Raw genomic sequence first — 23,970 nt, 5'->3', positions numbered from 1 at the left:
CTGCCGCATCTGTGACAGTAAGTCGTTGTGATGCATCAAGAGCCACGGTAATGTCAGCATACCACCAAGGAGGATAAACCACACCCAACACGATTAACTGTGGATGCAAGAGGACACTGTCTGAAAGGGATGTTCGGGTGCCAACCCAGACTGTATCCGAAAACCATAAAACCACAGCAGAATTAAATGTGCACCTCAGTTCTCCTGTTTCCACCAGAACTGTCCGTCGGGAGCTCCACAGGGTCAATATACAAGAACAAACGCACGCACGCACACACAGACAATGAAACTGAAACGCATGGTTTTAGTGTCATTGTCTAACCCCTGAACTGGAGAAAGCAAGCAAGTCCTATCACCATTCATATCAAATGGAGAGGATAGGCTAGAGAATTAAGCCACGATTGGGGGAAATTTCTCTGGGAGCTAATTTTCGCCTTTTTTGGACATACCTGCCCACTTTACCGACTGAGGTAGAGAAGGAAGGAAATAAGGGCACTGGAAGTTCAACCATGAGGAAATGCTAACTGGCTGAAGCTAAGCAAAACCTGGCCACTTCTCAAGCACGTCTGCTTTTCGCTCACCTTCCACTCGTAGTCGAGCTGCTTCATGGCGCGGCACACCTCGCTCATGATGTCGTTGGGTCGGCTCTGGCTGCGGATGCCCAGGTGCCACTTGGCGCGCCGTACGCCCAGGTGCTTGGACTTCTGCGGGTTGAGCTCGTCCAGCGTGTGGCGCGGCCGCACGGGCTGCGGCGGCAGCATCATCTGGCTCTCGGCCACCATGAAGGCCATGCGCTCCGGGTGCGGCTTGGTGAAGTGGTGCGCCGGCAGGTCGTCCAGGAAGGAGTCCGGCGGGCTGGACGCCAGATAGAAGTCCTTGGCCTCGCTCATGATGCGCCGGTTGTCGATGATCAGGTGGTAGGCCACCGCCAGCGGGTCCTGATGGTTACGGCTGCAGTGGCAACAGAGCACATCATCATCATCATCATCATCATTATTATGCATTATACTGATGGCACATAGAGGCGAAACATGTACGCTCTGATAACAAATGAACAAAGACAAAGCAAAGTGCAGTAACTGTGCCAAGACCGAAACTGAGAAAAAAAATGGTTGGATATTGCAATTTCTGGAAGTTTGTATGCAAGTGCAGTATCTCTAAAAATTGGACAGATTTGGACCATAAGGCTTTGTCACAAGATAAAGAAGTCGTCGTGCTTTTACCAGAACCTAGAAACTGTGCATGGATCCTCAAACGTTTGCGATATAACTGTGATGAAACGCGTAATACTGTTTATTTCTCAGCACAGGAAGATTGTGGTGACTACAACCATGCGAGACTAGGCCAGTCCTGATGGTTTCAGTTGCAGAGTAGGACAAAGGGGGGCATTGTGAGGTGCAAATATGCAATGATGATTGTTTGCATATTTAAAAAAAAAGATTTGATCAGCATCATGGTTGCTCCCATTTCACGATTCCTGACAATGTGAAACAGAGTTAAACCATGCCACATTAAGCCTTGTAATACATGCAACACAGTAAAACCATTTACTTTATAAACAACTTACTCAAAACAAGCCCCGTAAATCAAAGTACTTCATAATAGCCTGTGCATTTTATAAAACCACATCTTCATTTCAGATATCCGTGAACCAACTCCCATTCTTGCAACATTGCACTTCTCAGGTTCCAGTAAAAGGACTTGACACTAGTTGCACAAAGCTTCTGGTTACAAAGTTACACAGCACTCCCGCTGAGGGGAACTGGCCAAGCAGGGCATGCTCCAGTGAGTGCGAGAGTCAGTGAGGGTTCTCCCCGTGTGTGAGAATGTCTATAGTATGTGTGAGTGAGCGATAGTGTGGTGGGTTTTGTTTGTTGGGTTTATTGCCAACTGTGACCAAAATAGGGAAGATTGCACATTACATTTGTCAAAACAATATATTTGTTTTACATCAATACACTTTAGAAGGTTCAACACCTTGAAAGGTGTGTACGTATGTGTATGTGCATGTGTGCATGCGTGTGTGTGTGTGTACCTGTAAAGACACGTCAGCACCTCCTCCTCTGTGCACTCGAACTTGTCGCAGACCTCCTTCAGGGCTTCCTCGTCGATCATGGTGGTGCTGTAGGACGCGTCCTCCGGGAACAGGTACTTAGGAAGGTCCAGCTTGAACCAGTCGTCCTCTCTGGCCATTCAATGGGGAGACATCAGGGAAAAGAGAACACAAGAGATATGATGGAACAATTCTTGTAGCATTAGCACATTAACTGAACGAGTCACCCTCTATGTATGTGCATTTTGTTAGTTGGAGATCAGGCAAAAATATGATGCTGTGGGGCCATAGAGAGCCCAAAAATCATGCCCCTCCCTTGGACCCAAAGACCAAAAATACAACCAATGGAAGACAATGGAGGGACTAGACTTGGACTCCAATTCGTTGGATTTCCACTTGTTATTTTCATATATAGCTTTGTTTAGTTGGGAGACAGCAGGCAAATGATGAGACACAGTAGGGGCTAATTCTTCTGACATTAGTGCATGCATTGTGAATATGAACAGGACATGAATGGCCAGATTCTGGAGTTGTACATTATGCAATGTTTCTGGCAGCCCTTTCCCATCTGTCCATTCTCTGACTCGAGTGTATACCAAATGGGGAAAGTATGAAAATTAATGTGGTAACTAAATGCAAAACCCTTATCTGAAAACTGTGAAGTGAACATGATATTTTATCAGAAGTGTGTATTGGAAAAGGTGCAAAATAGTAATGATTTTGTCCATCTCTGTGTACATGTCTACAGAATTTGGGTGGGCCAAAAGATGTCATTCCCCATAACATCATTGTGATTTCCCACAAGTTGACACACTATGGTTCCCCTTCTCTGTTACTGACCACCACCTTTTTAGTGAAAACAGCTTTAATCTGGGGATGAATCAATGACTTGGTGTTAATGGGACTGAGTAAGGGGTCGAATTGTTGTACAGGTTAGTAATGGCATGGATCATTGCTCTAAAACGGTTCATCAATGCAGATTGTGTAAAGTTAGAGTGGTGTGTGCGCATTGGACACAGAAAGTGAAACTCATACAAGTCTGACCTAACCTATTACCCATGACTTGCCCAATCCACCATATCTGCAGTACCCTGGTGTGTGTGTGTGTGTGTGTGTGTGTGTGTGTGTGTGTGTGTGTGTGTGTGTGTGTGTGTGTGTCACTGACTTGATCTCCTTGATGGTGGCCCTCTTCATGGGGTCCACCTGCAGCATGTGCTTGAGCAGGCTGATGACCTGCGGGTTGAGGTACTGTGGCGTGAAGAAGATGCCGTCGCAGATCTTCTTGAAGAGCGTGGGCACGTGGTCGTCGTCGAAGGGCAGCGTGCCGCACAGCAGCGCGTACAGGATCACGCCACTGCTCCAGATGTCCACCTCGGGACCCGCGTACAACCTGACGGACAGCAGAACACATCCGTTAGAACCCCGGGCAGGACTCAAAAGACAGGAAGCCTGGAAGCCTGAATTTTCAATGCGCTTCGAGCGCTCGAAGGAGTGGGAAGGCGCTATGTAAAGGCAGTCCATTTACCAAATAAAAGGTAAAGTGAAAATGACTGTCTAGAAAGCATAGGATAATATTTGCTGTGCTACAATAGTAGCAGAGTAAACATGGCCAGGAGCACACCTCCCTGGGAACTTACATAACTTTAATATTGTAGTAAAAAAAAATTGCCCATATGGTATAAATTATACATGCACTTGAGTGATTCAAAGGTTTGAGGTTTGAAGCTTGTCTAATGAACTGCGAAGACAGCCAGGGTAGCACCACCATTCTCCGCAGCAACTAGCAGCTAAGGCTTCAAGCTACTGAAAAGAAGACCCCAATGAAGGCAGCTTCATGGGACCAATGAATCACATACACCATCCTTTTGAAAGAATAAAACAAGTGCTGGTGTGAAGCCAGCCCTGAAGGAATGTCATGAGATTGTGTGTGCGTGTGATGACTCGAAAATGTAAAAAAATAAAATAAGTTTGAGGTCTAAAACTGAGGCCACCCTTATGACTCAGAGCCTCTGTGCAGCAGGAGTGCACCTCGCTCGCCACTATGACTCAGCCCTGCCTCTCACCACATTCACTTCTGGGGAGGGTTAACAATAACCAAAAGGCCAAATGGTTCGTCATAATGTCAAAAACCAATAATACGGAGCAATAGGCGTCTATACTTGTCTCACTAACTACCCCATACACAAATGTTTGGTCTTAGCAGGTTGTGAGGCTGAGAACACGAACACACACACACACACGAACACACACAAAAACAAAAACACACACACACACACACACACACACACGACCACACACACGACCACACACACACACGAACACACACACGAACACACACACGAACACACACACACACACACACACACACCCCTACTTAAAACATCACACAGCAGAACACAAAGTGCACCTCTCACCAGGCACAGAGATCAGTGCATAGTGTTTAAAGAGTCTTGCACAGACCAACCCCCACTGTCAACCCATCTGTTAACTTCCAGGAAAACAGTGTTTTTATTCGCCTGGAGGAGGAGGAGGAGACTGACAAAAAAAGTACCTTCCAGATATGACTTCAGGAGCGGCGTAGTTCGGAGAGCCGCAACTCGTTCTCAGGAATTCACCATCAGACATCATGTTTGATAAACCTGCAGGGAGGAAGAGAAATTGAGTCGGGCAAAGATGAATCAAAACAGAACAGCTTTACAACGTAGCAGCTCCCGAGTTGGGACTACTAGCACACAATGATTACTTGTTGTGTGGCCATATCTACAGACTACACATCTTTCCTATGGATTACATTACATTCCACATCAGTTTCAAAACATGGCAACAGGGGATACAATGACATGTGGAGGATTATAGCCGGTAGCAGAGATGCTTTACACAAGCACATGTACAGTGCAGAGACAGAGAGTTCAAATGTAAGGCAAGTTGATTACATATAATCCATCTGCCTCCTGACCCAATAGGTTTTTCCACACGGTATTGACCAGTGAAAGACCAGGCATGCCTCCAAGGCTGTGTGTAAAGCACAGATGACCTCACTCACGTTATTATGCCTCTGACCCTGCGTGGCAGGTCATATACATGATCTTGCCAACCAGCACTGGAGCACATGTTGGCAGGGAATTTTACACACAGTACTGTGTTTTCCAGGGAGATTTCCACACCGCTTACAGATCACCTTTATTGCGACATTTCTTATTTTTCTACCACTGACATCAAGTTCAACAACAAGTCCAAGTTCAACAACTTAGACAGTAGGACATCTCATCCATCATGTTTGATGGAACTGATAAGAAGAGGCAGTGGGATTAGGGAAAGAAAACTATGCAAGTCACTTCCTGCTTGATTGTTTGGATGTACAGAGAACAATTTCACATAAAAAGTTCATCATGTGCACCAAATTTCACTTCAATTTAATTGGATATACAACAAGAATGTCCATGGAAAAACGTATTCATGTATTGATCCACCTGGATTTTCATGTACGCAAAGATTCAATAGTAAATCCATGCAAGTCTTAGAACATGAGGTCCCATGACTACAAACTGCTATGCAATATTTTATTACACAATCATCATCATTACAGATCACCCAATTGTCATTTGTTTACCCCAGATCTGAAAGAATCCAGGACTCACCAAAGTCTGCAATCTTGGCGTTCATGTGAGCGTCCAGGAGAACGTTCTCTGGCTTCAGGTCCCGGTGCACCACCATATGTCGGTGGCAGTAGTCCACTGCAGAGATGATCTGCTGAAACAGCCGCCTGCTCTCCTTCTCATCCAACTGGAGAGGAAGCAAGAAATGACATGTATGATGTAACACATGAAAAAAGTTTGATGTTTCATGCATTTGCTGCTGTGTGGGTGTGCATGCACGTTTTACATAATTTACTAAATTGGCGTTTGGTGTGAAAATGTAATTTCAAATCCCTCTAATACATGTTTCACAGGGATTAGACAGTACAAATTTGTAATAGGCACACAGTCCCCTCTTATCACAATCTGCTTTAAGTTCCATGGAATTCTTAAAATGACAAGGACAGATGATTTTCACCACTGAATCAATAAAAAGATAAAGAAAAGGAGGAAATAGTAAAAGGCCTTTACAGGAAGTTAAGAGTAATGGCCTGCCCTGCCCCATCTGCTGTCCCTTTCCGTTGGGACTTCTGTTGTGGTCTGGAAACTTCCCAATTTGTTTCAGCGCCCCTTACAAAGTGTCACGGTTTCATCACAATTACATTTTCAAGTGACCACAAACTCCTTCCAGCTGAGAGCTTCCACACAATCTTCAAGTTTAAACTGAAGCATGAGTCACAGTCAGGCTAGCTAGAAGAAATGTAGTAATTAAGGACCAGACATGTTGACACCTTCTAGTCCGACACTCAACTCAGATATGTTTGGAAGTTTGGACTTTCATGTGTTGGAAGTTTGCGTAGTGCATGTCAGTTTTGCAATACCTTGCCATTTTTACAGATGTAGTCGAAGAGCTCTCCTCCAGACACATACTCCATCACCATGAAGATGTCTGTGGGCGTGCTAATAACTTGGTACCTGTGGCCAGACAGACAAATGAAAAACCACACAGTCATATACAGATATCAAATAACTCACACAAGGTGAAAAAATTGAACACCAAAATGTTACAACTATTAGAAAAAAAAAAACAAAAATGGTAAATTGAAATTAAAAAGTATCCAATATGCTGTGTTGGGTTCATCCTACTCAACAACCCTACTTCAATAATTTCCATTCATTCATTGAAACATGGAGTCAAGAGCACCAAGTAAAAACCTCAGGTCTCTGCTTGCTCAAGAGGGTCATTCATACATCACATTATGGTGAGAAGACCTATACTGGCCCCTTCTGGGCCCACTCAGGGGGACGTGAAAGCCAGCTTTCCTCAGCCAACAAGTCTGTGGTGCCTCAGCCATACGGACAGGCAGTACTTTATTGACCAATACACCTCTTGATACATAATTTCTGTTATTCTTTCTGTACTCTTTCTCCATTAACCTTTAGAATTAAGTCCCACCCATCTTCGATATGCAGTCTTTGAACTGCTTTGCCCAAGTGTTTCTGTTTCCCATTCACTTTTCCACTACATCTTTGCATTTCTCTCCCTCTCCGGGAATTTTAGAGAAGCCATGAGAAAAATGCTAGCCAGGTCACTGGGGGATCGAGCCCCCGGAAATCCTCATCAGATCCAGCGCCAGACACCAGAGAGAGAGAGAGAGAGAGAGAGAGAGAGAGAGAGAGAGAGAGAGAGAGAGAGAGAGAGAGAGAGAGAGACAGCACGCACGAGAGAGAGAGAGAGAGAGAGACAGAGAGACAGAGAGAGAGAGACCGCACGCACGAGAGAGAGAGAGAGAGAGAGACCGCACGCACGAGAGAGAGAGAGAGAGAGAGAGAGAGAGAGAGAGAGAGAGAGAGAGAGAGAGACACACAGAGAGACCGCACGCACGAGAGAGAGAGAGAGAGAGAGAGAGAGAGAGAGAGAGAGAGAGAGAGAGAGAGACACAGAGACACAGAGACAGAGAGACCGCACGCACGAGAGAGAGAGAGAGAGAGAGAGAGAGAGAGAGAGAGAGAGACAGAGACACAGAGACCGCACGCACGAGAGAGAGAGAGAGAGACAGAGAGACCGTACGCACGAGAGAGAGAGAGAGAAAGAGAGAGAGAGAGAGAGAGAGAGAGAGAGAGAGAGAGAGAGAGACAGAGAGACCGCACGCACGAGAGAGAGAGAGAGAGAGAGAGAGAGAGAGAGAGAGAGACACACAGAGAGACCGCACGCACGAGAGAGAGAGAGAGAGAGAGACACAGAGACACAGAGACAGAGAGACCGCACGCACGAGAGAGAGAGAGAGAGAGACAGAGAGAGAGCGCGCGCGAGAGAGAGAGAGAGAGAGAGAGAGACAGAGAGAGAGACACAGAGAGACCGCACGCACGAGAGAGAGAGAGAGAGAGAGAGAGAGAGAGAGAGAGAGAGAGAGAGAGAGAGAGAGAGAGAGAGAGAGAGACCGCACGCACGAGAGAGAGACAGAGAGACAGAGACACAGAGACACAGAGACAGAGAGACCGCACGCACGAGAGAGAGAGAGAGAGAGACAGAGAGAGAGACACAGAGAGACCGCACGCACGAGAGAGAGAGAGAGAGAGAGAGAGAGAGAGACACAGAGAGAGAGAGACACACAGAGACAGAGAGACCGCACGCACGAGCGAGAGAGAGAGAGAGAGAGAAAGACAGAGAGACCGCACATACGAGAGAGAGACCGCACGCACGAGAGAGAGAGACGGCACGCACGAGAGAGAGAGACGGCACGCACGAGAGAGAGAGACGGCACGCACGAGAGAGAGAGACAGAACGCACGAGAGAGACAGAACGCACGAGAGAGAGAGAGAGAGAGAGAGAGAGAGAGAGAGAGAGAGAGAATTGGCTCTAATGCCCTGTGGTCGAGCAACAGCAAGAACCTCACAAGTCAGACTAGAAACGAACATGTGTAGTACTCCAGAACATGTACGTAAATGACTGGAGAAAGCAAGCTTTTCCCCATAAATCATTCATATTCAGCAAATAGCTACAGTGCTTTTGCCAGATCAACTTCTTTTAGAGAAGGAGACAAACATTTTTAAAAGCATGTGTAGGGACATAAGAATGGAAGAGAAAGACACTTGGGGTGGCAATGTGGAATGTGTAGACAGCTCGAAGGTCTGACAACTGCAATAGCCCTCCACTTGTCACTTTGATAGTTGTGATAGCACTTCGTCTCACATTGACGTGCAACACAAGACACAAATGCTAACGCAAAGGGGTAAAAACAGTATGGAGATTGACAGTAACCCTCTGACTTACGATACTGATGAATACTGGTGATTTTTAATGCATCTGCACACATAGAAAAGTTTTTTTTCTTTTACTTCTTCAATACATCTCTTTCCTTCAGTCTCCTTTGACTTACAGTTTAATGATGTGCGGGTGGCGGAAGAGCTTGAGGTTCTGGATCTCGCGGCGGATCTTGCCCACCACGTCCAGGCTGCGGATCTTCTGGCGGTTCAGGATCTTCACCGCCACCTGGTGCTTGGTCAACTCATGCTGGCCCACTGGGAGACGGGGAAGACAAGGAGACAAACAGGAGACGTTAGTCATCATCAATTCTCAATTTTGTGAGACAGGGATAAGAGACGCAGAGGATATTCCGAATCGGAATGTCAGCACACTTGGATCCTTTTTAAAACATTAATGTCCAAGCTAAGGAAAGTCAGTTGACCGAAAACGTGGACAAAGGTTTATCAAAGATCTAGTCACGCAGACATTTTGCTTCATTTTTTTTTCCATGTCAGGCAAGGTGCCAGTGTGATGTAACATGATCACAGTAATAAAATGTCGAAAACAATTCATTCAATATTCATTCAAGTTATACGATATTCTCATTCATCCTGGTGAAGTAGTTAGTCAAAAGTGTTTTAGTTCAAAGTAAGTTAAAGCAAAACCAAAACACGAGGTCAGATTGCTTAAAACTGTACTCCTTTCCACAAACATTGAGGATGCCGTTTACTTAATGAAAACTACTTTTTTTCCATCATGAATGTACAAATTCACTTTTTTCCAACAAATTCTTCAAAGAAAGCAAAATCATGGACACGTTCAAAATGCAAAACCTTTCCTCAGGCATGGTGCCAATCAGGTTTGCTGCCCTTATAGGCACGGCAGCGTGACCCGTGTTAGCATTATTGTCCTGGCTCGCTGGCAACCGACTGGCGTAGTTGGCAATGCTGTGGCCAGATTGAATGCCGTGTAAGGGGATGCAGCACAGGCTTCTGTACAGAGTGTGAAAAAGCACAAGTGCCCCGTCTCAGCATGGCTAGCACACTCAACAAATGTGCGCACACACACACACACTGAAGATATACCAGCAGGGACACCGCGTGATACAGACTACAGACGCAGTGAATAGAGTGTACCAGACAGTGTGCTTCAGTGGGTCTGATCCGTGTGTGTGTGTGTGTGTGTGTGTGTGTGTGTGTGTGTGTGTGTGTGTGTGTGTGTGTGTGTGTGTATCTCTGCATCCCGGATCATCCTGTACATGACTGACGCTGCCAAGTCCAGGGATCTGCAGGGACACTGAGCATCGGAGCAGTTGGTCACTTAATTTGAAAGTGGATTTGCAGGGGAGCGGGACATTACCGCGGCAACGATAACCAAGTTTAAACCATAAACCGCCCTCAATTACTACTATGTTCCATAAGCTAGCTGAGGGTGGGTTAGGGCTTTTGGGGAGGGTTGTTCACTGAGTGCATTCCATAATTATAATTGTCCATTCTGAAGAAAATCAATAAAAACTGTTGAAAGAAGAATAAACTGGCCTCATAGTACACATTGAAACACAGATGGAGGACAGGAACACAGTCCCAAATACAGCACAAGTGCACAAATATACAACTATGTGGTCAATCCGTCACTGGCAGTAGAGACACTGACCCCATTACCTGCATTGCCAATATAAGACATCTTTAAAAATGGCTACTAGGCCCTAGGCTACTAGGCCCTAGCGGCCCTTGACAGACAGAGAGAAATAGAGCAAGATAAAAAGTGAGGCAGTGTGTGTGTGTGTGTGTGTGTGTGTGTGTGTGTGTGTGTGTGTGTGTGTGTGTGTGTGTGTGTGTGTGTGTGTGTGTGTGTGTGTGAAAGAGAGAGTGAATGTGTGTGTGTGAGAGAGAGAGCAGCAAGAACCACACAAGCAAGGGTAGGCATAACAGAACTACATAAACATGAATGCATAAACACAGGTCATGGTCAGAAGTTTCGTCAGTGACAATGTTTTTGTTTGGCAAACTCTCCTGCCTCTTTTTAGAATTCAGGTGACTCATGCTCTGCCTAAACTGTTGATGCAAATGAGCTCATCAGTATTTCATTTTCATACACACAAAAAACAAAATCACAAAAGCTAATTTCCATGTAGGCTGTTGTTTCTCTTGTGAACATGACTGACAGGCTTTCACTGTATCCGTTTCAACAGCATCGGGAGAAGGAAGCTTACTAAAGACTAACTTACATGATGCACTGAAAGGAACGAGTACAACTCAATTCAAAGTCACAATATGTATCTAACAACTACAAGGACAGACTGATGCTTCTAAATAGCGAGTGGAATAAGTGCCTGTAATTACCGCAATGGTTAGGCAGACCCACAGAAACATGTTTAGATGATATTCTAATCATGCTCTGCAGACGTGGAACAATAGAAGGCAGGAGGAAGAGGCAAGGCCCAAAATTACAGTTATTATGCCCCCCCTGACTGTACATGCAGAGAGGGAATTAGGAGATTGTGAGAAAGAGGCTGCCCAAGAAAACTCACTGACTTGACTGACAGCAATAGAGGAATGTGGGACACAGACACAGAGCCAACGCAGCTTGGACGGTTCAAAACACTCCAGACAGCACACAAGGAATGTGATTTACACAGCCTAATGGGATATTCAGGACAAGGCACAGGCAAGGATAAGGGACTTAAGTCTTAAAAAAAATGTAAATAAAGGAGCCATCAAGCCAACAGGCACACAATATGGCAGCTCGGCAAACTTTTCAGTCCAACAACTTCACCTCATCGCCGTTGCTATCCAGAGCAGACAACTCAAGTTAAGACTGCCCTCAGGCCTATATAAACATACTACTTACAACAGAGGGTTGGAAAGAAATAGAACCACTAAATGTTATTTTAAGTGTAGTAAATGTAGCCTGAATAGGAGAAGCTGGGTTTGGTATTTTTGCTCATCATCCTGCTCTCATGCGTCCACTGCCTGTTAATTATGCTCCATTAAATTAGATTTTATGAACTAGAACTAGTTCATTAATCTGGTATTTAAGTGTTCCAATCCATTTACTAAATCCATAATCACTTCTACATTATAATACAAGAATCCTGGACAGGGGACCTAGAATGATGGCCATTCAGTAGTGTTCTCTTTCTACAAAGTGATCAAAAGTGCAAAGACAAAATATGGTGTATGGGGGGAAATAAACCTAGCTCTACCTTGTCAGAAAACTATGAAACTAAACACACACACACACACGCGCGTGATCACAAGCATTTGTGAAAAGAAGTAATTCCCTCTTTTATCTAGTAACACCACCAGGCATAGTTACTTATGGCAGAGCATAAGCTTGTGCAGATGATGCCAACATACAGCTACGTTCATGAAGTCTTCATAGCAGAGCTAGACTATCCCATTCACCATCCATTTGGTGGGATTGAGGTGGAGAGGGTAGAACTAAAGGTTCTTTTCATTCATACAGAGTGCTGTAATACTACTCTATGGTCAAAGCACATCTGGCTGTTTGGCTAGCTGACGTTGATGCGTTCCCCAATTATTCCATCGGATCACTCAAATGATTAACATTCCCTTCGAGAAAACGTTTAGAAGGAAGATGCCACATTGAATTGAAGTTTGTAACCTCGAGATATGACAAGCCCTTCTTCGCCTTACTACAGAGGGGCTAGGTGTTCAACAATGACCAACAAGGGTCATAATATACAAATATCATGTATCGTTTCCCACCATTACACTTCGTTATTGCACCGCAAATGATGTCTTGCATCCTTGTAAGTTGGGTTAGCTGGTCAGTTTTAGGTGGACAACCACACGGAAACATTTAGCTGTCAAGACGCTACAACGCTAGCGTAGGGCTTGTGCAGCAATCAAAATTCTCGTCCTACAGAAACAAATAGTTGTTTCTCAGGTAAACATGCCAGATATATAACTAGCATTTCAGTTCACAATGTTTCTGGACTGACAAGCCAACAAGTGAAAGCCCACTCGGCAACCTAAAGCATGCTAACAGTACAGTTGTGCTACTACAGCTAGCACGCTATGCAGTCCACAACTTGGCTATCACAGGCTGGGATCCCGCTGATCATAAGCAACACGAGGACAATTTAAGACATACCTTTTACTTTTCCAAACGTGCCTACTCCGAGAGTATCCCCGAGAATGTAGTGTCCAATTTTCACCCTGCCTTCATGTTTCGGTTTGTCCGTCGCCATCTTCCCGCATAGGCCTCACCTGCACCAGCGGCAGGCAGACGGAGATGAACTGACGAGCGTCGCTTGCTACGACAGATATCGGACCTCCTCGACGTGAAGTTAGAAACGGAGCGTGATGGCAGTTCCGGAAATTTTCCATTAAAAGCTAACTATATTTTTAAAATTCCATATAATGTAGACACAACTTAACATAAATAACAGGTTGTTTCTAACACGGCCATTATCATTATAAAAATGTCTGATTTGCACAATATTTCACTTTATGATCAACTCAGCGATAGACAATAATTCACAGAGTGCCTCACAGCCCCGTCATGGGCAAGGCAAACTAGGCCGACAAACATAGTTAAAAAGTTGTGTATCCCTTTTGAAACGTAAGGAATCTTTTTTCTCATACATTTTACTTTTACTTTGAATTGAAATATGTATAATTGGTTAATCATAGGTCTATAAAAATTTGCATAGAAAGTTACAATTAATCATAGGCAGCTTATCTAATGTATGTACATTTAACAAATAATTAATAATGAAATAAGAATCAACATTGCCAATGCCTGAATCTAAAATTGCAACATTAAGACACAAATGCAATTAAAATGTTAATTATTTATTTCTGTGCAATTGTCATTATACATGTGTACAAATACAGTATGTGTATACAACATACAGCATACCTACAAAGTCGTCTTCCATGACAATCAGCAATTTTGTGCAGTATGATGGGAAGTAGAGCAGGTCGAGGATACATTTTAAATGTAATATCCACAAAAAAACATTTATTTTTTTCAAAATACATGACATGAGGTTCAAAGTTGCATAGACAGAGAGATCTGAAGAAGGCTGTGTTTAACCATTGCATGCCTTATACAGGGCCAAGGCAAGCTGACCTTGGCCGTGTCACACATTTGAGGTCATTAAAACATTTCAAAAAAAAAATAAAGACAAACTAACATTAACAACATTTTAAGAAACAAAAATGAACAGAGTGCTTAGCTGGCTCTGGCAAAAATACTTGTCTACAAAAACTGGCGAGAAAGATCATTTCTTTTCACTCCACTGCTGAATGATGTCCTCAGCTGCTTTGAGTGTTGAGTCCTCCTATGAGAGAGAGAGAGAGAGAGAGAGAGAGAGAGAGAGAGAGAGAGAGAGAGAGAGAATTCAAAACGCTTTCAGTCCACCTCAGTTTAAAGTCTGCTTTGACCAAAATTCATTTTAATAGTAATGCTGTAGTAATGCAGTAATATGCTACCTTGACAAAGCAGAATCGGATGTAATTCTGGAAGTCCTTCTGATGTTCAGGGCTAAAGAAGGCTGAGACGGGAATCGTAGCCAAACCCTGAGGAAAGACATTTTCAGTCAAGCAATGAATTATGTTATGTTATGTTATGTTATGTTATGTTAATTAAGTATGGGAAAGAAGGCATAAGAATTACAACAAGGTATCTAAAGACATTTGTAAGGAAAATTCAATAGCTATAATTCAAATAGATTTGAACAGTGAAAAATGAATGTGAAATATCACCAGAAACAAAGTCAACAATTCCTTGAATGTATTTTCCTATTTTTGCCACCTAATCATCAACAGAGTAGGTTAACTATTGAGTTCCCGATGCTGCTAATGCATGTCTGGAGAGGAAATGGAAGCGTTCTGCTTAAATGTTTAATAAATGTTTACCTTCTCCTTAATAAGCCACTTAACGATGCGGTAGTCATATGGCTCGCCCGCTGTGGTGGGATCAGTCAGGTCAACCTCTGTGGAAAATGCAGAACAAACGGGAATTATTGGGTATGATGCATCACAGATACATTACATGCTGACCACTCCTTTGTATCGGAATGAATGGCTCAAGTCAGGTAGTCACCATGTTAAGCCAGTATGTATGACGCTCCCATTACTCAGTGACAAGGCGATACACACATTATCCTGTAGGTGGCGGTAACAGCATCTATGACAAACAGGATACCGGATGAAGACAGTGGTGCTCCGGGTTCGGATACGCCAAAAAGACAGCATCTAGTGTTCATATCTATGATGCATCATCATATATATGAATTCGCTCGTGATGAAGCAGTGATGCTTTTGCTAGGCAGTGTGCATGCGCACTTTGCCAGTTCGATGCATTCTGGTTAGAAAATTCTAACCAAAATGCATCCAACTGGCTCAGTGCGCATGTGTGCTGCCTAGCAAAAGCATCGCATCACTGCTTCATCACGAACGAGCCCACTGATGCAGTTTACAATGGCTATGATCAGGGGTGGGGCTGGTTGGTGTCCAACCACTAGCTGGTTAGATAAAAGCATAAATAAGCTTTTGTACACAAATTAATAATTTACTGTCGAGTGTCTCAGGTACTTTACTATGTATTTACCAGTGGCTGGTCAAAGTTTGCATTTTGTGAAGTTTATGTCTGGTTAGGGATTTGCTAAGTTGGGGCTCTCGTCTGCAAGGGCGGGCACTGACACCAGCTAACCAGCCAAGTGGTGGTAAAGTTCGTTGGCTGTGGCATGTAATAATGTCAGTCTCTATAGCCACTTTTGTCAGGTAGTTTACTCTTGGGTATGACACACAGAACCATAGTAGCTGTAATTGTTGTGTGCCCCTTGTGCATCAATTGTTTGCATTTGAGATTGAAATAGCACACTCAGTTTGTATTTGTCTGATATGGTTTTATTTGGGAAGAGCTACAATATTAATTATCAATGTTCTCCATCTTTAGCACTTCTGAGCGTAGCGCCTTACTGCAGATGGGGTCGCCGGCGGGCCTATTCACTGTTTGCTGAAAATACTCAACTACATCGTAACAACATTGCTATGACAGTACCGAGAGCCTTAAGTAACAGATTAAGACATAGCCATTACTGTTTTGGAGACAATAAGTGTATAACATTACATTACATTACATTGCACTTAGCTGACGCTTTCATTTTATTCAAAGCGACTTACAACTATTATTTTTCAGGGTATTGGTTACAGTCCCTGGAGCAATGTGGAGGTGCCTTGCTCAAGGGCACTTCAGCCATGGATGCAGGTGTAGGGAGAGGTCAGGGGGGATTTGAACCTACAACCCCCAGATTGAAAGACCAGCTCCCTAAACGTTAGGCCACGGCTGCCCCGTGTATAACATAGGTTCTGCGCAAAGGGGTTAAATAGAGACTGTCATGGTAAAAAAAGACGACTATGACCAAGTATGGGAAAACCACTGGCCACAGTGGACACCGAGTGAAAAAGTTAATGTCAAGCTCTGCTGGCCATAGAGTCCAAGGCCAAATATATTAATAGTACACGAATGCCTATGCTGCATAAATGGGCTAATCAGGTTGCACACTCCATCTGCTTGACCCCTATTTTAAAGGCAAGCCCCTACCACCACAGAGGGCTCTAAGAGGCTCAAAGCCTGTTATCAACAGATGATAAACAGGGGTCTCATCTTAATGTAATGTGCCTGAAGGTGACTTTACCCTTTTTCTTTGTATGCAGCCACTTTCTTGTATATTTCTTGGTATGTGTAAGCCTGCAACGCACCTTAATTTCACCTTAATTTCTTTTTGGGATAGACATAAAGGAACTCTACTCTACCCTGTAGCCTGGAGTGAGGTGAGGGGAGGGAATGAGGTTGGGTGTGGTTGTGAGAGAATAGGATGACAATGGCTCACTGAGAGAGGAGACGTCTGCGATCATGAAGTATCCTCCCTGTGGCAGGATGGGCTGCAGCCCCACGCTCTGCAGACACTTGGCCAGCCTGAGGCGCTTATGGTGGAGGGTGGCAGGAAGCTGCAGGAAGTAGCTGTCCTCTTTGCCGAAACACTCGTACTCCCTCTGGAAGCCTGCGGCCACCGCCTCCTACAGGCGAAGGAGAGCAATGACACAGTCAGAGGAGTGGACACCAGCATCGGCTAGACACCAGTAACAGTCCGAGATAGTAGAAAAGATCGCACTCCCTTATTCTCTTGACGTAACCTGCGTAAACACAGTGCATTCAACACTTTCCTAAAAAAACAAAGAATAAGCAAGAGAGTGCCGTCTTTTTACTGATGACATTCATTGGACACACATTCAAAGACAGCAATCCCAAGTTACATAGACAGCTATTCCCAAGTTTGAGTGTGCCAACAAAAATCGGTGACAGTGAGGATACAGGTCTCAGATATAAATCAAGGTGAAAAAAATAATTTGCATTTCCATAATTTATACTTTTTTTAAAATAAACTCCTGTGCCTGACTGTAGGCCTGTGGCAATAGCCAACAGCTGGAGAGCAATAGTAGTCAGTGAAGCTGACTCTAGTGTAGACTGAAAACCAGTAACAATGGGGAAACAGGGACTCTGAGAAAAAAACACTCTGGATGAACAGCGTAATCACATTCCAAATCATTTGACTTTACCTGAGCATTTCATACACGCTTCAACAGCTTGATTAAATAAATGTAATGAGTTGCACCATCTGATCCCATTCCTGCTACATTCAGAGTGTGCCCTGATGATACCACTGTTGGTGTTTTGCTTCAATCGTGCTGCAAAACATACTGCAAGCCAGGTGTGCTTACCTGTGCAGCTGTGGCACAGTGGTAAACTGAATTCTGATGGACTGTCTTCAGGTGTTTCAGGATGTGGCCTGATCCCATTGCCCAACCCACCTGAAAATGGAAAAATGGACAAAAAAAGACATGCATAAAATGATTGAGTGCATCACTGAAGCAATCTTACACAACACACAGTTTTTATTTAAAAAAATTACAAACATTAAAAATGAACATGTAGAATAATGGAATATAATGTGCAGTATCTTTTAGAATGCAGTGAGGTGACTACCTTCCACCCTGTGGCACTGAAAGTCTTCCCCGCGCTACCGATGGTGACTGTTCTTTCCCACATTCCAGGAAGGCTGGCTACAAAAGACATAAAACAACATTGCCCATCACTGCACTCTAGCTAAGGAGAAAAGTGCTACAAGTGGTTAACTTTTAACCGAACCTTTAAAGTCAAGTCAAGCTTGCTTTATTGTCAGTTTCTTCACAAGCACAGGTCATACAATGAAATTCAAAGTGTTTCGCTCTGTCCTATGCAAAGACAAAGACATGCACAGGACCAACATTAACAGGACAGCGATTAAAATGCAAGACACAGGACAGATAAGAGAGTGTAACATGTAAAAATGAAGTTATAAAGAAATGTATAACATTGAAAAACATTTTACATTTGAACATTTAACACTTAGAAAAATAATCTAGGCTAAAGACAGGAAGATAAGAACAAGGGCACAAGACACCGTTCAGTCCAGTCCAGGGCAGTCAAGTTGGTTGGCAGTCAAGTATCAGTAAAGGAAGCAGCTTATGGCTTTACAAAAGTAATTAATTACTGTAATACATTACTTATTGATGTAACTAAGTAATATGTAAGGCATTACAGGGAGCAAAGGCTGTAATATATACTAGTTAAAATTTTAATTCAAAAAAATATTTTGGCGAGAGTGACTTAAGTAATGCAAAAGTAGTGTAATGCCTTACATTTTAAATAGAGTAATATTGTAGTGTAAGGGATTAAGACAGTTAAGACAGTAACATGTAATCAGTAATGCATTACTGTTTTTGAGTAACTTGCCCAACAATGATGGTGTGTTGTATATTGCAGTGCCCAAGGGAATTGTTGTGAGGTCGTATAGGTAAAAGGTGCAGTCTTTAGTCACATAGTACAGTTTGCAGAGGAATGTGCTGAGGCAGGAGGGGATGACAGCTTGGTCCAGTGAGGTGTTAAAGATGTCAGTGAAAACATGGTTTAGTTACTCAGCACCTGACCAGGGATGCTGCCTGGGCCTGTTGATTTGCGTGGGTTGGTGTTGGTGAGTGCCTTCTTCAAGCTAGCAACAAGCAGACACAGTGTCTAGTTGTGAGGTTGGGCTGATGTTTTCTGTGGCTGGGTATTGTTTTGTTACTCAAAACGGGTGAAGAAGCTCTTCAGGTCATTCAGCAGAGGTGTGTTGCTTTCGCAGCTCTGTGGGGGCAGACTTGTAGTCAGTGATGGCCTGGATGACCTCCGATAGGCTCTGTACTGTGCATCTTTGCTATCTCTGAATTTAAAGGGACACTCCACCCATTTGCATTAGGCTGTCCATTGCTAGACACCCAGTCATACTTTTGAATGATCGTGCAACACTCTCTCAATTCCCCCTGAGACAGGAGAAATCCGTATTCACCTCTTAACACTTCCTCCTACAATGATGTAAAAATCGTCATTTTGCATCATTGTAGGAGGAAGTGTAAGAGAGGTGGATTTCTTTTGAGACTACAAGCCTTTTTCCCACCCTTTCAACCCCGCCCATAGGGGGTTGGCCCTAATGCGCTAACAGACCTATCATAGATCAGTGTGCCAGTGCTTTTGAAATCACTGGCATTGAGGCTCCAGTAAGTCACTGGCAGAGCTGCCTGGATCATTGTTGCCAGATTGGGCTGTTTCCCGCCCAATTGGGCTGCTTAGGATGGCTGTGTGCGGGTAAAAATGCCATTTAGTAGAAAAACCTGCCCAATTTTTGCCATAGAAATCAATAGAATTGAGCTGGATTTTGTGCTTCTAGGCGGGTTTTGAGCATTTTTTTGGGCTGGAAATCATCAGCCTTACCTGGCAACCCTGGCCTGGATGTGGCCTGTGGAACTTGAGCATTGCAATGCATTATGGGGATTGTTGTCACAAATCCACAAGCACTAAAAAGTCATTTTCTGCCTTTTATCTCCCAAGAAGGCACCAAATTAGAAATCTATACTACTATTCTACATATATGACCCACTTTCAATACATATTCATGTCTCCACTGGTGGAATGCCCCTTTAAGTTATTTTCGGTGTGTATACCTATTTTGTTTTCCTCATGCCTCAAGACAGGCTGGCTCTAGCCTTTTTCATGCCTGCTTCATCCCCAGCTCTGGAGGCTTTGTCATGATCATGAACTCAGCCAGTGATGAACAGGGTTTACCAAATTTCTTAAACTTTGTCTGTATTGTTAGCTTTTTTATTGGGGTCATGCATTGTATGGCAGTTGTGTGAACATCTAAGACAAATTTCCTTCGGGACCAATAAAACAATCTTGATCCTTTGATCTTCAGCTAACCTGAAGTTTTAAAACTGGTAACCTCTTCTAGGCAGTCCTTCAGCAACTCACCTATCTTGACATGCTTGTTTCCATCATAGGTAAGCCACTCGTACACTTCATCACTGATGCAGATTACATCATGCTTCACACAAAGGTCTGCAATGACCTTTAGCTCTTCTCTCTGAAACACCTGAGAGAGAGAGAGAGAGAGAGAGAGAGAGAGAGAGAGAGAGAGAGAGAGAGAGAGAGAGAGAGAGAGAGAGCAAAAGGGCCCAGAATAAAGGTGATTAAAAAGAATTTCCCACCAATTTCTCCTATGTGAAACCATAAAAATTGATATATGCCTAAGCACCTTACCTTCCCCAGTGGATTGTTTGGTGTGTTGAAAACTAGAGCTTTGGTACGTGGGGTGAATTTACTTTCCAACTCCTCTGCATTCAAAACCCAGTCAGCACTGGACAAAGCCTTGCCGTCATTTGTTTTCTAACACACACACACACACACACGAATCTCCTTTGGTGAATAGTAACAACAAATGGCTTAACCATTTTTAAATCACAACATCCGGTAACTTATGGGACTTACAGGTCTTAATGGCACATAAACAGTAGTTCCTCCAGCCATTTTCACCATTGGCTGGTAGCAGTCGAAAAATGGCTCAATTACAATAACCTACAGAGCGAGAGAGAGAGAGAGAGAGATAGAGAGTGAACAGAACGAACAACGTCAGTAGCAATTCGTGTAAAAGCTATATGGTTACACTATACTTGACGCTGGCGTCATACGTGTGACTTAAGTGTCAAAAGAGTGTCATGACACAGTCATGGACTAGTCATAAACATGGTGTCAATATCTTAAATATTTTGACATTGTTAAGGTTGTCAATACTATAACCGAATGTCACTTAATGACAGTCATAAAATATTCATTTTGCTGGGCCCAGGACAAAGTCATCTGAAAGGGCCCCCTCATACAATACATACAATGTAATGGAAACCCAAGTTTTGGCCCCCTCTCTACCTGGGCCCGGGACAACTGAACCCTCTCAAAAGAGAAGTTGTTAGCCTGTTAGCAACTTTGGTAGTTGCCAATGGGAAAATGCATTGAAAACAACAAAGTAGCTAATGTAGTAAGCAACTTTGGCTTTGAGAAATTCATCCCTGTGTAGTTCCACAGAGGGAGGAGAGAGTCAGACTATTTGGGTCCAGTGTTTCCCATACATTGAGAAAACTATGGCGGTCCGCCATAGTTTAAATTTGGCCTCCATAGTTTCCGAAAATGTACAAAAATAAATAAATAAATAAATAAATAAAACATTATTTTTTTTTTTTTAACTTTTTTTTTTTTTTAACGATTTCCGTGTTTGTTAAAAGCGATTTCAATTACGATTTCCTTCGCATTTTCCTCCTGGAGTAAATACATCCTATAGAGAAAACCACAAGTGCTTGAAAGAGAGAGGGATCAAAAGCCTTGTCAAGTTGTTGTAGTTAACTTGGGTTTGGGAGCAATAAAAAAAAACCTTCCGAGAAGGGACAGTTGGGATGAGTTTACTAACACGTTTTACAGTTGTAATGAGTTAGGTGACAGGCCTTCATTGACAAGGCAGAGGAGACATCGGGCTGCATATAGAAATGAATGTGTAATGAATGTGAATATAGACATAAATGTATAATATGTTGTTCAGCCCTTTTAATGGGAGGAATTTTGAAAAACTGGCCCTGTGACCAGCACCCCTCATGTAGAATGTGTACGCCTATGTGTGTGTGGGGAAAAGGCATAGCCTACCCTCTTAGACCCTTTTTGTTTATGCGTTAACAATTTCACAGCAATCTTAAATTCTTATCTCTGCTCCTATTTTGTTTTATTATTTTTTTCATTACATAGACCCCTGCATGTGTATTATGTAGCCTTATTTCTCAAAATATAAATGGCTGAAATGTAGGCGTAGGCCTATAGTTTCTCCATGCGCCAATGTCATACTGCACTCATTGTTTTGCCATTTTGCATTTACACTGCGTGAATACCCCCCTCCCCCCCCCCCCCCCCCAAAGGCCCGTGAAAAGACCCCCCCCCCCCCCCCCCCCCCCCCCCCCCCCCCCCCCCCCCCCCCCCCCCCCGGACAAAAAAAATCCCGGCTGCCCCCATAGTTTCCAAAATTTCTGTGGGAAACACTGGGGTCCAACATGATGTAGTCTACAGCAGAAGAACTCTGAGGTAGAAGAACCCTACCTCGTCTCCTTCATCTATCAAAGCCTGAAAGGTGCAGAACAGTGCCTGGTAAGCTCCCACGGTCACCAAGATGTCTTCAAATGGGTCCACGTCTCTGTCCATAACTCTGCCAAAGAACTTTGCCAGGTTTTTGACCAAGTGTGGATGCCCCTGAAACACAATAGGGCCAAACAGCTCAACACTGGCTCATGCGATCTGTCAAAATGAACCATTTCCTGTTTGGAGACACTTCATTACCGTACTTGAATTGATAATTCCAATAATACAGTTGATTTCAATCAAATGTGTGCTTACACACTTTACACCGTTTAAGTTTCAAAGTGTAATCGAATTTAGACATATTTTGTCTTATCACCTGTAAACATATAGGCCTATTGACGACGTGAATCATTAAATTCTCTCAACATTTTTGTGCAGTCTTTTTCAAATAGATTTTAAGTGTGTGTGTGTGTGTGTGTGTGTGTGTGTGTGTGTGTGTGTGTGTGTGTGTGTGTGTGTGTGTGTGTGTGTGTGTGTGTGTGTGTGTGCGTGTTTATAAGTACAGTACAAGGGTGTGTGAAGGTACTGGCAGAAAACACTTGAAAATGCGACAATGTTTCACATCATCTGTTCATCATCTTACAAAGGCCCGTGTGTACTGATGCATGGAGCAATCCCCGCTGACTGCTTTGCAAAAAGCCTCTTGGATGAAAGCAGGAGGAGAGAAATCTGGAAACCCTTGTCCAAGGTTTACAGGTTTATAGTCTGCCGCCAGTTGGGTGAATTCAACCCTGCAAGCAAATACGAGAAAAAAAACATCATAGAGGAAATAACACTATTTTAGAGCATTACTTTTACACACCCTCAGCAGAGAGGATAAATGCACATTGTGCAACATATGACTAGACTAAATATCACGCGACACCCCCAAAAAAGAAGGAAGAAGTGCTTTCTCACCATATATTTTTGTCGATTCCATCAAGTCTGCGAGCATGCAGTCTGCGTGACATTATTGCCTATTAACATAATATTATACAATGTACAATTAGACCGCAACATTGACATCGCAGGATACATTGTCGCAAATGTATAAACTGATATCATTCCATGGCCATTGTTACCTTAGCAGCGCAACACGAGATGGGTACAACTCTGTTGCAATAATTTATCACACCGCCCACTGTACCTCTTACCATACCAGGTTGCATTCTGTAATAGGTTGTAAGTTTATTCCAGTGGCCCTTACGGATTTGACATTCAAAAAAACTTTATTGGCACCGCCGAACACCAGACTACTTCTAGTCGCCGACTGACTGTGGATCATGCACTTTAGAAACAGTTAATTGCGATGACTCAGTCTCGGATTTAGACACAGCCTAGTGCATTTTTCCAACCCCCTATCGATGCAATACACCACATTATACATAAACAAAATCGCAAGACAATTCACATTTATAAGTATTCACTCCGGTTCTCGTCGTCGTTGTTGTCTGGCATGAGCTCCTTCAGCTGGCTGATGATGTCACGATTACTCCCCCCGAACCCTGATCTCAAATTTGTTTTCTTGAGACTTCCGGTGTAGGCGGGGTTAG

The 23,970-nt window shown here is 43.5% G+C and overlaps 2 protein-coding genes across 6 annotated transcripts in view; both read right to left on the bottom strand.

Annotated features, from left to right (window-relative positions):
- The window catches only part of prkaa1 (protein kinase, AMP-activated, alpha 1 catalytic subunit), a 23,191-nt gene extending 10,043 nt beyond the window's left edge, over positions 1-13,148 (bottom strand). Inside the window, exons 1-8 of the mRNA XM_063210973.1 lie at positions 12,995-13,148; positions 9,009-9,150; positions 6,510-6,603; positions 5,692-5,836; positions 4,605-4,692; positions 3,219-3,443; positions 2,036-2,185; positions 582-951 (exon numbers count right to left, since the gene is read on the bottom strand). Of these exons, the coding sequence (XP_063067043.1) occupies positions 582-951; positions 2,036-2,185; positions 3,219-3,443; positions 4,605-4,692; positions 5,692-5,836; positions 6,510-6,603; positions 9,009-9,150; positions 12,995-13,091 (1,311 nt within the window). The 5' untranslated portion in view covers positions 13,092-13,148. The remainder of the gene's footprint in view (positions 1-581; positions 952-2,035; positions 2,186-3,218; positions 3,444-4,604; positions 4,693-5,691; positions 5,837-6,509; positions 6,604-9,008; positions 9,151-12,994) is intronic.
- Positions 13,149-13,682: 534 nt separating this feature from the next.
- kyat1 (kynurenine aminotransferase 1) lies at positions 13,683-23,970 on the bottom strand. 5 transcript variants are annotated; one of them, XM_063210965.1, is made up of 14 exons: positions 23,829-23,970; positions 23,500-23,587; positions 23,336-23,394; positions 23,022-23,169; positions 22,400-22,549; positions 20,756-20,842; positions 20,528-20,653; positions 20,240-20,360; positions 17,900-17,976; positions 17,635-17,724; positions 16,746-16,932; positions 14,767-14,843; positions 14,341-14,427; positions 13,683-14,189 (listed from the first exon to the last, which is right to left on the bottom strand). In XM_063210965.1, exons 2-14 carry the CDS (start codon positions 23,584-23,586, stop codon positions 14,130-14,132), a joined length of 1,356 nt encoding a protein of 451 aa, XP_063067035.1. In that variant the 5' UTR covers position 23,587; positions 23,829-23,970; the 3' UTR covers positions 13,683-14,129. The 5 variants fall into 5 exon arrangements, with proteins under 5 accessions (XP_063067035.1, XP_063067036.1, XP_063067037.1 ...); XM_063210966.1 differs by lacking the exon at positions 23,500-23,587 and having other exon boundaries at positions 23,829-23,967; XM_063210967.1 differs by lacking the exon at positions 23,500-23,587 and having other exon boundaries at positions 23,845-23,967.

This window comes from Engraulis encrasicolus, chromosome 11 (assembly GCF_034702125.1).
Source record: "Engraulis encrasicolus isolate BLACKSEA-1 chromosome 11, IST_EnEncr_1.0, whole genome shotgun sequence".
NCBI lineage: Eukaryota > Metazoa > Chordata > Actinopteri > Clupeiformes > Engraulidae > Engraulis > Engraulis encrasicolus.
The sequence above is the reverse complement of the archived record's forward strand: the minus strand, read 5'-3'. Positions and strand labels throughout refer to the sequence as shown.